Here is a 12,921-nt window from a genome sequence, read left to right on the forward strand (position 1 = left end):
CTCCAAGAAAATACAATTTATTGCTCCTCAATATGAGTTTGGTGTATTTTTTTTTTGTTGCTTTTTGCCACTAACCAAACTAACTAAAAGCAAAAGCAAAGTTTTAGTGTTTATTTGAGGTTTGTAAGTATTGAAGGTGCATGCAGAGCTGGTCTGGGATGTTTTCATGCATATTGGCAGTGCATGTGTGGAAAGAAACATTTTCAGTTTTCATTGTTTCACGCTTGCTGTACCTTTTTTTATCCAAAATTTTGGGGTGGCTGGAAAAGGACAAAAGTGGTTCCCTTTGTGCTTTTGAAAGGTGGGTGATGTGGGGAACTGGGAGGGGAGGAGGGTTTTGGAATTCCTGCTGGAGAAGGATCTGGGCTACGAACACAGATAAAAATGAATTTTCTAGGGCTGGAAGATGGGACAGGAAGGAGGATTTGACAAATTCAGCCTCAACCCTGTTCTGATTTTATTGTAAAAACCGATTAGGAAAGTGTGAAACCTCTGAGGATCCAGTTCTGCCCGTAATGGTGTGAACTGGGAATGGCTGTGGAGGCATTTGGGAGTTTTTCATTTTTAAAGTGTTCCACAAAAAAGATTGAGGGCAAAGCAATCCTGGGAGGAGTGGATTGATTGTGAGGGGACCCTGGGAAGGATTTTTATGAGAAAATCCCTGATTTCTTCTGAGGAGGGAAGATTTCTTTTATAATTTCAATTCTTCCCCACGAATGTCCAGATCTTTAAATAAAAAACTGGACACGGGTGGTACTCCTGACAGTGAACCCCAAAAGAACAAACCCCAAAAACTTGTCCCACAGAGTTCTCCAGGGGGCTGCTCCTGGGAAATGGAACTGGAAAATGATGGATCACAAAAACCCTTGGGTTTCCAGTCTGGAAGCAGAGTGGGTCCTGTAGCTGCTCTGGGAAGCCAAGACTTGGGGACTCAGCATTTCTGCCACTAAAAATCTGAAAAATTGCTACAAATGCTGTCATTCACTCCTTGGATGAGAATGCATTTGGGAATCTTTGTGGGTTTTGGATGGTTTTGTTTTATTTTGTTTTTTTAGGGTTTGTTGTTGGTTTTTTTTTTTTTTTTTTTGGCATCTGTTGGTAAAACTGTATTTTTGTTTCATCCAAACTGGGAGCTGAGAAGTTCCTTCAGCCTGAGTTCATTTCAAATCAGCCTGTGGCCTCTCTTCCTTTTTAGAATTAGAAGAATCTCCCTTAACTGTGAAGAGTGACATGGCTACTATTGTCAAGGTCATGCAGCTGCCAGACTCAGGCCTTGAAATTCGGGACAGGATGTGGTTAAAAATCACCATCTCCAATGCAGTGATAGGTAAGCAGATCCCAGGAATGCTGAGGGGAAAAAAAAAAACAGTGACTTAATAGAAAAAGGCTCAAAAAACCTACCTTTTAATGAGCTTTATTTTCATGTCTGTGACCTCTTATATTCCATTTACAGACAGGAAATAATTCTTGTTTGAGCTTGGCTCTCCAAAATTGTTGCACATTTCTCATGCCCACACAGAGCTCCTTCTTAATTCTTTGGTTTTCTATCTCAGGTTTTCAGGTGGCTCTAGAGATCTGCCCAAGTTCAGCAGAGCAGCTGGAATTCAACCACACAACCTTAATAAAACCCTTTAATTAGATTTAAAATCACCACAGCCAGTCTGAGCTGTGCTAATATTTAGCCAGTCCAGGCTGTAGTTGCTTTTTGCTGAGGAAGGGCTCGGAACAAAGTTATTTTGTCAAGCTAACATCTGCCTCTTGAGGAAGGTGACTCCCAGGGAAGAGTCAAATCCAGAGAAAAATTTGAGCTGCTCCTGCAGCTCAAAGGGGTTGCATGGTGTGTGTAAATAAGAAAATTTAAAATCAAGATTACAATTAAATCAATATTTATTTAATATTAATTAGTAAATCATACATTTTTCATGTGTGTGTTTAGTGTCGGTGTCCATGTAGGTGTTCAGCTGGCACAGTTGGCTCAGATAATCCCATTTTAGATGTTCAGCAGGCACAGTTTGGCTCAGATAATCTAATTTTAGGTGTTCAGCTGGGATAATCCCATTTTAGGTGTTCAGCTGACACAATTTGCCTCAGATAATCCCATTTTAGGTGTTCAGCTGACACAATTTGCCTCAGATAATCCCATTGTAGGTGTTCAGCTGATACAATTTGGCTCAGATAATCCCATTTTAGGTTCAGCTAACACAGTTTGCCTCAGATAATCCCATTTTAGGTTCAGCTAACACAGTTTGCCTCAGATAATCCCATTTTAGGTGTTCATCTGACACAATTTGCCTTAGATAATCCCATTTTAGGTGTTCAACTGACATAATTTGGCTCAGATAATCCCATTTTAGGTGTTCAGCTGACATAATTTGGCTCAGATAATCCCATTTTAGGTTAAACTGGCACAGTCTGGCTCAGATAATCCCATTTTACGTGTTCAGCTGACACAATTCTGCTCAGATAATCCCATTTTAGGTGTTCATCTGACACAATTTGCCTCAGATAATCCCATTTTAGGTGTTCAACTGACATAATTTGGCTCAGATAATCCCATTTTAGGTTCAGCTAACACAATTCTGCTCAGATAATCCCATTTTAGGTTCAGATGACACAATTTTGCTCAGATAACCCCATTCTAGGTTCAGCTGGCACAGTTTGCCTCAGATAATCCCATTTTAGGTTCAGCTGACACAATTCTGCTCAGATAATCCCATTGTAGGTGTTCAGCTAACACAGTTTGGCTCAGATAATCCCATTTTAGGTGTTCAGCTGACACAGTTTGGCTCAGATAATCCCATTTTAGGTTCAACTAGCACAATTTTGCTCAGATAATCCCATTCTAGGTTCAGCTGACACAGTTTGGCTCAGATAATCCCATTTTAGGTTCAGCTGACACAATTCTGCTCAGATAATCCCATTGTAGGTTCAGCTGGCACAGTTTGGCTCAGATGACCCCGTGTCTCCTCTTGCTGTCCCCATTTCAGGAGCAGATGTGGTGGACTGGCTTTACACACACGTGGAAGGCTTCAAGGACCGCCGGGAGGCCAGGAAATACGCCAGCAGCATGCTGAAACACGGCTACCTCAGGCACACTGTGAACAAAATCACCTTCTCAGAGCAGTGCTACTACGTCTTCGGGGACCTCTGTGGCAGTAAGTCCCCAGCTGGGAAGGACAGAGCTGTCCCTGTGTCACTTCTGTGCCTTGAGGGTGCTCTTTGTCCCCTTGTGTGTCCTCGTGATGAGGAGTTCCCTGAGGAGGGATTTCCATGAGGGTGGCAGAGCTCTGGAGCAGCTGCCCAGGGGAGGGTGGAGTCTCTCTGGAGATATTCCAAACCCAGCTGGACACCTTCCTGTGTCACCTGCTCCAGGATTGGACAGGGGGATCTCCAGAGGGGTCCCCTGGCTCTCCTGGGGTTTCACAGAACAGGGGAACACTTCATCACCCTGGAATTGTGGACAAGTGGCTGGTGCTCCCTGGTAGCAAGGAGAGCTCTTGGAGGAGGATGAACCCATCAAGCAGAGCACTGAGGAGAGCAGGATTTACTTCTGTGGTGCCACACTGATGGCTCAGGTTCAGCTTTTCTATTTTTCACATTCTGTGCTGACGCCTCAGGTTCAGCTTTTCTATTTTTCACACTCTCTGCTTTAGTGTGTGGCTCTGGGCTTCACATGAGGGGATGCTGAGCTCTGTGCACAGAGCAGGGAGACAAAACAATTCCTGCTCCAGCTGGGCACCAAGGACAAATGATCCAAAGCTCAGGCCCAGGAGCACAAACAGCGTGGGCTGGAGAGAGAAAAACAAGCAGGATGGGAGTGCATGGGCTAAAGCTGGAATGGGACAATCAACTCCAAGGTGCAAATGGAGCAGAACTGATCATTTTGTGACCAATCATCCATTTCTTGGGACCATTTGGGTTCACCTTGGGTGCAGCCCTGGCTGGGCTCTGGTGCTGCCCAAGGTGGATCCACGGAGGAGATCCTTTAATAAATCCCTGCTTTATTTTTTAGCTCTGCCAGCCTCTGTTCCAGGTCAGCATCAGCCCATTCCCTGCTGTCAGTCCCACTCAGTTTCCAGCCTGGAAAAGGGGGGATATCCTCACCCTGTCCTCCCCCTTTTCTCACCTCTCACTCTTGGGTGAGAAAGCCGATCCCAGGGCGTTGCTGACCTTCAAGTACCTCCATAAATAAATTCACAGTGATCATTTTACCTGCTGCTGGGTAAGAAACGTTCCCCTTTTTTCTTCCCCAGATCTGGCTGCACTGAACCTCAACAACGGTTCCAGCGGCGCCTCGGACCAGGACACCCTGGCTCCACTCCCACACCCCGCTGCTCCCTGGCCCTTGGGCCAAGGATATCCCTACCAGTATCCTCTGCCCCCTCCTTGTTTCCCACCAGCCTACCAAGACCCAGGCTTTAGCTATGGCAGTGGCAGTGCAGGCAGCCAGCAAAGTGAAGGTAAGATGGGATAAATCAGTTTGAATTCCACAGCTCTCATTGTCCCCCACCATCTGCTTGAGTTCCTTGGTGCTGTCCATGCTTGGTCTCGTGGTTTTGGTTGCTCCCTGCATGGATTGTGTGCAATGAATCAAAGGTGTGTGAGGCTCTGCAGGAGTGGGTTTGGCTTTCAGCTCTCTGTGGGAACCTGCCAGGCTTAACCCAGTCAGGAATTGCCAGCAGTGGGGTTGGTGCTGCTGGCAATGAGGCAGTTTCTGTGCTGATGGCACAGGGGTTAGAACCGAGGTGCTCTTGGCTTTCATGTCAGAGCTCAGCACAAAAGGAAAATCACAGTTTTTTGTAACTGGGAGGTGGCCAGCCAGGGATTTCCAGGGCTGCAACACTGCTCCCAGGGAGGAGAGTGTCTGCTGGCATGTGTGACAGGGGCAGGAAGAGAATTCTGCATGGATTAAAGACCTGCCCTCCTCCTTTTCTGCCCTAGCATAATGCTGTGATTAATTTTTAACCATAGTAAATAAAATAATGCCATTTTTTTTGTCTGTACAGATACTATTTTTTAATTAATTTTTTAAAAGAATCACTCCCAGAGTGAGTTTTGCTTTTGGAAATGCTGCCAGTAAAGAAGGGGCGAGGATCCCTTGTGTTTTTCTTTGAACATCCAGTAAATTGGATGTCACTTATCCCTACTCAGCACAGCCGGTCAGATTTTACAAAATGGCACAAAAGAGTTTCATAACAGGGGCTTGCTCACGGGATTTTAACCCAGCTGCTTCTCACCTTATCCCAAAATAAGAAATATCCACGAGGAATCTCTCAGAGGTTTTAGAACTGGAAACTGATTGCCCTGGACAGAGTGTGGGGGTGTTTTTTTGGCAGCTGCTTCTGTGAGCAGAAGGAATTCTCTCCCTGCTGCTGGAATAGGAAAGGAAAGGTGTTTTATCCATGCTGTGGAGAGCCTCCCAAAAAGTGCCAGGCTGTTCAGCTCTGAAAGGTTTCCACTCTTTTCCTCGTGGAGAACAATTTCTGTGCTGTTTCTTGCTTTGTAACTGTTATTCCCTTGTTTTGTCCTGAGCAAGCGTTAGACTGAAGGATTCCTAGAGGAATGGCTGACTCTAGGGGATTGGTAAGCTTCAAATGCCTCCATGAATAATTCACAGCATGACCATTTTTAGATTCTCGTGACCCAAGTGTTTAGCTGTATTTTGGTTTTTTTTGGTTGGTTTTTTTTTTTTTTTTTTTTTACTTTTAAGTTTTACTTTTATTTTGAATTGTCTTGGCCGCTCGACCTGTGCACAGTGGTGTGACATTGGCATATCAACCTGTGGGACTGTGCTGCAGCAGCTCAGAGGGGAGGGGATCAGGTGGGAAAACCCCATCCCCAGGCTCTCCAGAAAAGAAATAGTCCAAATTTATTATGGTGTCACCCCTCTGGGTTGGATTTCTCTGCCCATTAACTGGTGGCCAGGTGGCTCAGGCAGGGTTGGGAGTGCTGGAACACAAGGCTGCACTGCTCACTCCCAAAATACTGTTAAATTTGGGGTTTTGTGCCCTCTCTCATTCATCTGCACCATTAAATCATAAAAACCAGCAAATACCACTTCAGAGACCCAGGCTTGGAATATTCACTTCAAATCCAGTGGTTTTGTGGTCTGTTTTCCATCTCTCTGGCACTCTGCAGAAAATGCAGCCTTTCCCCCCAAAATCCAGTCTGGTTTCCCATCTCTCCAGTCAGCTGGAGCAGCAGGAAGTGATGGCATCTCAAGAAGGAGCAGCCCCAAATAATTCTGGTTTTCCCATTTCTGTGGCTCATTTAGACTCAAAAGCTGGTCCCCTGTTCTGCTGGCTGGGGATCCTTTTTGGGAAGTCCATCCTGCACTAAGGTGCATGAATTTAATGGGATATTCCTTAGGCTGATCAGTTGGATTTAAAAAAAAAAATTAATTAGCTTGGAACTGTCTCTTAATCTGTCATGGGAACAGAGCAGGACCTTCAGCTTCCTTAAAAAATCAGTTTTTGAAGTTTAGTGGAGCTTGTTTTTAGTAACAACTCAGCTGACACTCAGTGGCAATCCTTTGGTTTTCCAAGGGGATTTAGTGGCCTCTCTTGGGAACAGTATCCTGGTGCTGCTGATTTGTGGTAGAGCAGTTCAGGAGCTGTTTCCTTAGGGAATTCTCTGACAGCACAAGGCTTTAGGGAGGAATTTTAAAAGGACCTCCTCACTGCAGCCAACAAAACCTGAGGGATTTGAGGGTGACAGAGAAGGCAAAGAGGTTTCTTTTGGAAAAAGTAATTTTAAAAGTAATTTTAAAAGGACCTCCCCACTGAAGCCAAAACCTGAGGGATTTACGGGTGACAGAGAAGGCAAAGGAATTTCTTTTGGAAAAAGTAATTTTAAAAGGATGTCCCCACTGAAGCCAAAACCTGAGGGATTCACGGGTGACAGAGAAGGCAGAGGAATTTCTTTTGGAAAAAGTAATTTTAAAAGTAATTTTAAAAGGACCTCCCCACTGAAGCCAAAACCTGAGGGATTTACGGGTGACAGAGAAGGCAAAGGAATTTCTTTTGGACAAGGTACAAAATAAAGCAGAGACAATTAGAATTAAACCTCATTTGCTTGAGTCAAACCCCAAATTCCTGCTTTTTCCTCCTGTTCCTGCTCCTCCTCCTCTCCTGTCTGGGATTTGAGCCAGGAGCTGGAGTTCAGCTGCCGCTTTCACCGCGCAAGCTCGGGGCCGCGTCCGTGTGTCCCCATGCATGGCACAGCCCTCACCACCAGCACGCGGGGACCCTCCCCAGAGCCCAGCTCACCTTTTTCCTCTCCTCTTTTTTTTTGGCCTGGCAGGGAGCAAAAGCAGCGGCTCCAACCGGAGCACCAGCGAGACCAGCAGGAGAGGAGCGGGCAGGGAGAAGGAGCGCAAGTCCGGGGGCAGCGGCAGCGAGTCGGAGCCCGGAGCGCGCCGCGAGCGGCCGCTCAGCCAGCTCAGCCAGCGCTCGGCCAGCGACAGGAGCCACCAGAGCCACCACTCCTACGGGCCCCCGGGGGTGCCCCCCTTGTACAGCCTGCCCAAACTGGGCTCCAAGGTGCTGGGCAGCAGCGGCCCGCCCGGAGGGCCGCCGGTGCGCGAGCTGAGCGCCGTGCCGCCCGAGCTCACCGGGAGCCGCCAGTCCTTCCAGAAGGCCATGGGCAACCCTTGCGAGTTCTTCGTGGACATCATGTGAGAGAGGAAGTGCCTTCAAAAGACTCTGCACAGGGTGGGTTTTTTGGTTTTTTTTTGGTTTTGGCGGGTGGGTTGTGGGGCGCTCAGCTGGAAGAGGCTTGGCTGTCTTGCATGTCACACCTTTCCGTTCGCGAGTGTGTCGCAGAAAACAAACAAAAAAAATCGACAAAACTGAACAAAAAGAAGAAGAAAAAAAAAAAATACAAACCCCGCCCCCTTCGCCTACAAAAATGAACAACAAAATCTCCTGGGATTGTTAAATATCAGCAAAGCGACGGCATCTTTTCGTTACGTTTATTTTTTCTCCCCATCTCGTTCTGGATTGTGAATGGCTGGTGTATATTCACATCTTAATGAGCTTTGGTCATCGTGGCACCTACTTCAGTGGAATTAGTGTCTCTTTCTGGGCTGATTGGAGGACTGGTATTTCACATGACTTCTAAATTCCTGACAATGCATAGGAGCACTTTGATTTTTTTTTTTTTTTTCCCCTGCTTTTTCTCTTGCAAGGACAAAAGGACTGCTGGCTGGTATCTGGGATACTGCCTTGGAATGCTGTGTTTTGGATGCATCCATAGCTCTAAGCAGACATGGCACCCACAAGTGCTTGGAAAGGAGCAGGATCCAACCAATTCCTAGAGGAGAACAAAGTTGTGGCTACTTTCTGCTGACTAGGCAGTATAAATCAATCTTTCTTGGGTTCTTCAAGGGTTGTTTTTTATTTGAGATATTCTATCAAGGGAGTGCTGGAGTCTTGCTACTGTATGTGTTCATTGTGCAGAACTTGTAAAGTTATTTCCTTCAGTTATTTCCTTATTTCCCAAGAGTGATTTTCCAGCTGCACTCGGTTCCTGGGCATTTCAGTCACATCCCTGCTGCCAGGTGTGGCTGTTCCCTCTGATGTGCACTTGCTTGCAGGTTGGAAGAGTTATTCCCACAGAAATAGGAAAATGGCTGCAGTTCTGTCAGCTTTGCCCTTCTGAAGGGGCTGTTTATCCCATTCCAGCAGAGAAATCCTGGCTCCCACTGGGACGTGGCTCTTCTTTGTGAGCACAATCTTTCTCTTTTTTTTTGTTGAACCAGAGACCTGGAGACATCTGACCCCCCAGGGAACATTTCTGAGCACAGTGGGCAGAGAGGTGTGAGGGTATCTGAGTGCAGACCAGAAATGATACAAAAAGAAATCCTTACCCTGACACTGAGACCCATCCTGGAGCTCCCCAAAAATAAATCCTTGCCCTGACACTGAGTTAGACCCACTCTGGAGCTCCTCAAAAATAAATCTTTGCCCTGACACTGAGTTAGACCCATCCTGGAGCTCCTCAAACAGAAATCCTTACCCCTAACAGCAAGTTAGAGCCACCCTGGAGCTCCTCAAACAGAAATCCTTACCCTGACACTGAGTTAGACCCACTCTGGAGCTCCCCAAAAAGAAATCCTTACCCTGACACTGAGTTAGACCCACTCTGGAGCTCCCCAAAAATAAATCCTTACCCCTGACACTGAGTTAGACCCACCCTGGAGCTCCTCAAACAGAAATCCTTTTCAAATTCTCAAAAAGAAAGCCCTGACTGCTCCTCCTGCTGAGGACCCCTGACTGAAGCACCTGCTGTTGAATATCCCCAGGATTTAATTTCTGGCTGTTTCCTGCTCTGAGGCTGTAGAAAGTGAATTCAGGCAGCTTCAGGGATGTTCAAGAAGCTTTTTTAAGGCATGGTGAGCACAGCCATGCTCCCATGTGGCTCATTTATTGAGCCAGGAGCTGCAGCCACCCTGGCATTTGACCATGGGGCCATTCCTCAGTTAAATCCTCTTTTGTGAGATCCCTACAGCTGCCAGGATTTAGGACAGGCGCTTTAAAATCAGTTTTTTTACTGTAAATAAGCATTTTCTGCACTGGTAAGAAGCTTCGTTCTGGTCTGTTCTGTGTTTTTTTGGGTAAATATCCAAGGTGGATGTGAAGAGAGAACATCTTTGTCTCTGTACACACACAGTTCATTCGTCACCCTGAAAACTGACTCTTCAAAATGTCCATTTCATTCTGATTTTTCACTCCTTTTTCCCACCTCCCTTTCTCAGAGACTCCAGATGTTTGTGGGAATGGGAGACTCGATTTCTCCTTCCACAGGGAGCCAGGAATTTGGGAAACACTCACTCAGCCCATTTCTGGGCTTCTAAATTAATTTTCTTTCCTAAAACCTCCCCCCAAAAAAGCTGCCCAAAGCTTCTGAAAGCAGAGCTTTCATCACTTCCCATGGCTGGCTCCTCCAAAAGAGGCCCTGCCTAAAGCTTGACTGTACAACAGGACTGTGCTTTTCTTTCCCTCCTTCTCCCAGGTGCAAACCTGACTTGGTAAATTATTCTGAAAGATTGACACTTAAATCAGGGTAAAATAGTGGTGGAATTCTGCTCTTGTCTCCAGCAGACACTGCTGAGCAGTCTGTGACTTTACTGACAATCACTAGTGGTTCTACTTTTAAATTAATTGAGATTTTTTTTTCTGGCCTCTTATAAATTATGATTTCTCTGGCCCTGTTTGTTTTAAGGCAGAACTCAGAGAGCTGGAGGAAAAAAAAAAAAAATCTCCTTTTAATATTTCTAAAAAGGAGATTAAAGCTGGGAGCTGAGCTTTTCACTTGGAAATGTTTAATTTCCAAGAGTTGCAGTTTACACACCTGCTGGGGGTTTGGTTTTGTCTCGTGGTTTTGCTGTTGGCAGAAACTGTTCTGTGTCTTGCTGGTCTTTGCTGCTATGTTGAAAAATGACTTTTTTTTTTTTAAATGCGCGTGCTCGTGGGTCTCCCTGGGACGAGGCTGTGAGTCCCCAGCAGATGTGGGAGTTGTCCTGAGGAAATGAGGCTGGAGGAGCTTCCCCCAGTGCAGGGAGAGGTGCTCTGGGTGTTGTTGCAGAGGTGGATCCTGCAGAGAGAGTAGGAGGGAGCAGTGCCCCTCCTGAACAGTGCAATATTGAGCAGTGACACAAAAATCTGCATTTCCCACCCCCCGTGCAGAGGCTGGGCTGAAGATCTTCGCCAGATATGTTTCCTCAAGGGAAGAAAAATGAGATTTCCCCCATCCCATCCCTGGCTTCCATCCTTTGTGTCCTTCCAGCTCTGCCCTGCAGGAACCTGTGCCAGGGGAGCTGCCCTCAGTGGGAATTGTGCCAGGGGGAAGAAAATTGGGAGGCTGGAGTGCTGCAGACCCAGCATTTCTTACCCACCAGGGCCTGAAATTTAATTTGGATGGAATGGCTCCAGGGAGAGGTTTGCTGTGCAGGGCATGGGAACACCCTCAGAACAGGAGCCTGAAGGAATTGGACTAAAATAATTCTTGCATTGCTTTTTAAAATCAGGTAATTTTTATTCTGCAGCTGAGCTCAGTGCTCACCTCTCCCTGCAGCAGGGATGTCTGGGGGATCCTGGAAAAGGGGCAGGAAACACTTTGGGGTGACTTCTCCCACCCCAAGAGGCAGGATCTGCTGGGGGAGTGTCTCCAGCCAGTATCTGAACCCTGAAGAGGAAATTTTTTTGGCAAATAGTCTTAAAAGCATGCTGGTGTCTTTTACCTCCTGTTAATGAATCTGCTTTTCCAAGGAATCAGTGCCCTGGACACTTTATCCAAAGGTTTTATTGGATGGCAAGCAATGATGCACACACGTTGACTTTTGCTATGATTTTTGTCCTCTCTGATTTTTGTTCTCTCCCCTCCTGAGACTTGACAGCTCATGGGTTGATGTAATTGTTTTGGTTTTTTTTTTTTGTTTTGTTTTGTTTTGTTTTGTTTTGTTTTGCATTTAACTGGATTGTAATAAGATTGACTTAAAATTATTAATTCTAATCAGTGATTAGAAATACATGTAAAGAATTTTATGTACAGTAGAGGAACAAAGTTACATGATTTTAAAGAATGAAAACCCAGACTATCACCTGTCCTAGAACTGGTTCTACTCCAAGAGTGACCTCTTATTAGCATGGACTGCACTGTTCCTGTTAAATGTCTATTGCATAATTGAATTCTTTTTTGTAGATATTGTATTAAAACCCAAGTGTCTGTATAGTTAATATATAGCTGCTTATGTGTAAATGCTATTTTAAACACTAAAAAGCTTTTAATTTTATGTGATAACCACAGTGTATGTGTTCAGTTCTTTGCAGTATTTCACTGTGATTTATTTCATCAATGTTGCCCATTTTTGGACTTTTCCAGCAGAAACCAGGATCACTGGGACACCCTGGCTAGACTCTGGTGAGCCTTGGGTTTGTCAGGACACCCTGTAGGGTCTCAGCTGGACTCGAGATTTAAAAGTTTTTTTCCAACCTAAATAATTTTAAATTTCCAGCTTAAATGAAAAGAACAAGCACGGCTTGGTGAGGCAGATTCCTTCATCCCAGCTGGTACAGATCACACAGCAAGGGGAGAGTGAAACATTTAAATCCCATAAATCCCATAAATCCCAGCGTTTTCCAGTGAGGAGGATATTAAATGGTCAGGTTTAAGTGAATATGAAATGCTCAGAATTTAGGTGAATCTTAAATTGTCAGAATTTAAGTGAATATTAAATTGTCAGAATTTAGGTGAATATTAAATGGTCAGAATTTAGGTGAATCTTAAATTGTCAGAATTCAAGTGAATCTTAAATTGTCAGAATTTAAGTGAATATTAAGTTGTCGGCATTTAAATGAATATTAAATTGTCAGAATTTAAGTGAATATTAAATGGTCAGAATTAGGTGAATATTAAATTGTCAGAATTTAAGTGAATATTAAACAATCAGAATTTAAGTGGATATTAAATGCTCAGAATTTAGGTGAATATTAAATTATCAGCATTTAGGTGAATATTAAATTATCAGAATTTAAGTGAATATTAAATGGTCAGAATTTAAGTGAGTATTAAATGATCAGAATTTTGGACAGCCTTTTCCTGCAGGCCCTGGTGGACTTAAATCAGATTTTTTTCCTTTCCCTATTTCTGGAATGATGATCAAAAGTTATTTAATGCTATGGAACCACAGCCCTGGAGGAGGAATACTGAGAATTTCAGGTGGTTGTGAAGAATTCCTGCAGGCTCCAGGAACAAGAACTCCAGGCTCCAGGTCAGAGTTCTGGTTTTTTTAATCACACTGAGGAATAATTTTGGATGGAGGTGATCACAAAAAATGGGGACAAGTAACTTTGCAGTGCACCAAAAGGTTCTTTATTATTATTTTTTTTCTTTAAGAATGAAAATACTCACTGGTTTTAG

At 44.8% G+C, this 12,921-nt stretch overlaps 1 protein-coding gene across 3 annotated transcripts in view; it reads left to right on the plus strand.

Annotated features, from left to right (window-relative positions):
* The window catches only part of DVL1 (dishevelled segment polarity protein 1), a 70,851-nt gene extending 58,180 nt beyond the window's left edge, over nt 1-12,671 (plus strand). For 2 of the 3 annotated variants that reach the window (XM_053997357.1, XM_053997359.1), the window contains exons 12-15: nt 1,196-1,327; nt 2,988-3,155; nt 4,254-4,460; nt 7,303-11,802. In XM_053997357.1, coding sequence (XP_053853332.1) covers nt 1,196-1,327; nt 2,988-3,155; nt 4,254-4,460; nt 7,303-7,679 — 884 coding nt within the window. In that variant the 3' untranslated portion in view covers nt 7,680-11,802. Of the gene's footprint in view, nt 1-1,195; nt 1,328-2,987; nt 3,156-4,253; nt 4,461-7,302; nt 11,803-12,593 lie in introns of those variants that run through there. The other variant, XM_053997358.1, reaches the window with a different exon arrangement.
* Nucleotides 12,672-12,921: the final 250 nt, after the last annotated feature.

The sequence above is a fragment of the Vidua macroura genome, chromosome 23, assembly GCF_024509145.1.
Source record: "Vidua macroura isolate BioBank_ID:100142 chromosome 23, ASM2450914v1, whole genome shotgun sequence".
NCBI classification, from domain to species: domain Eukaryota; kingdom Metazoa; phylum Chordata; class Aves; order Passeriformes; family Viduidae; genus Vidua; species Vidua macroura.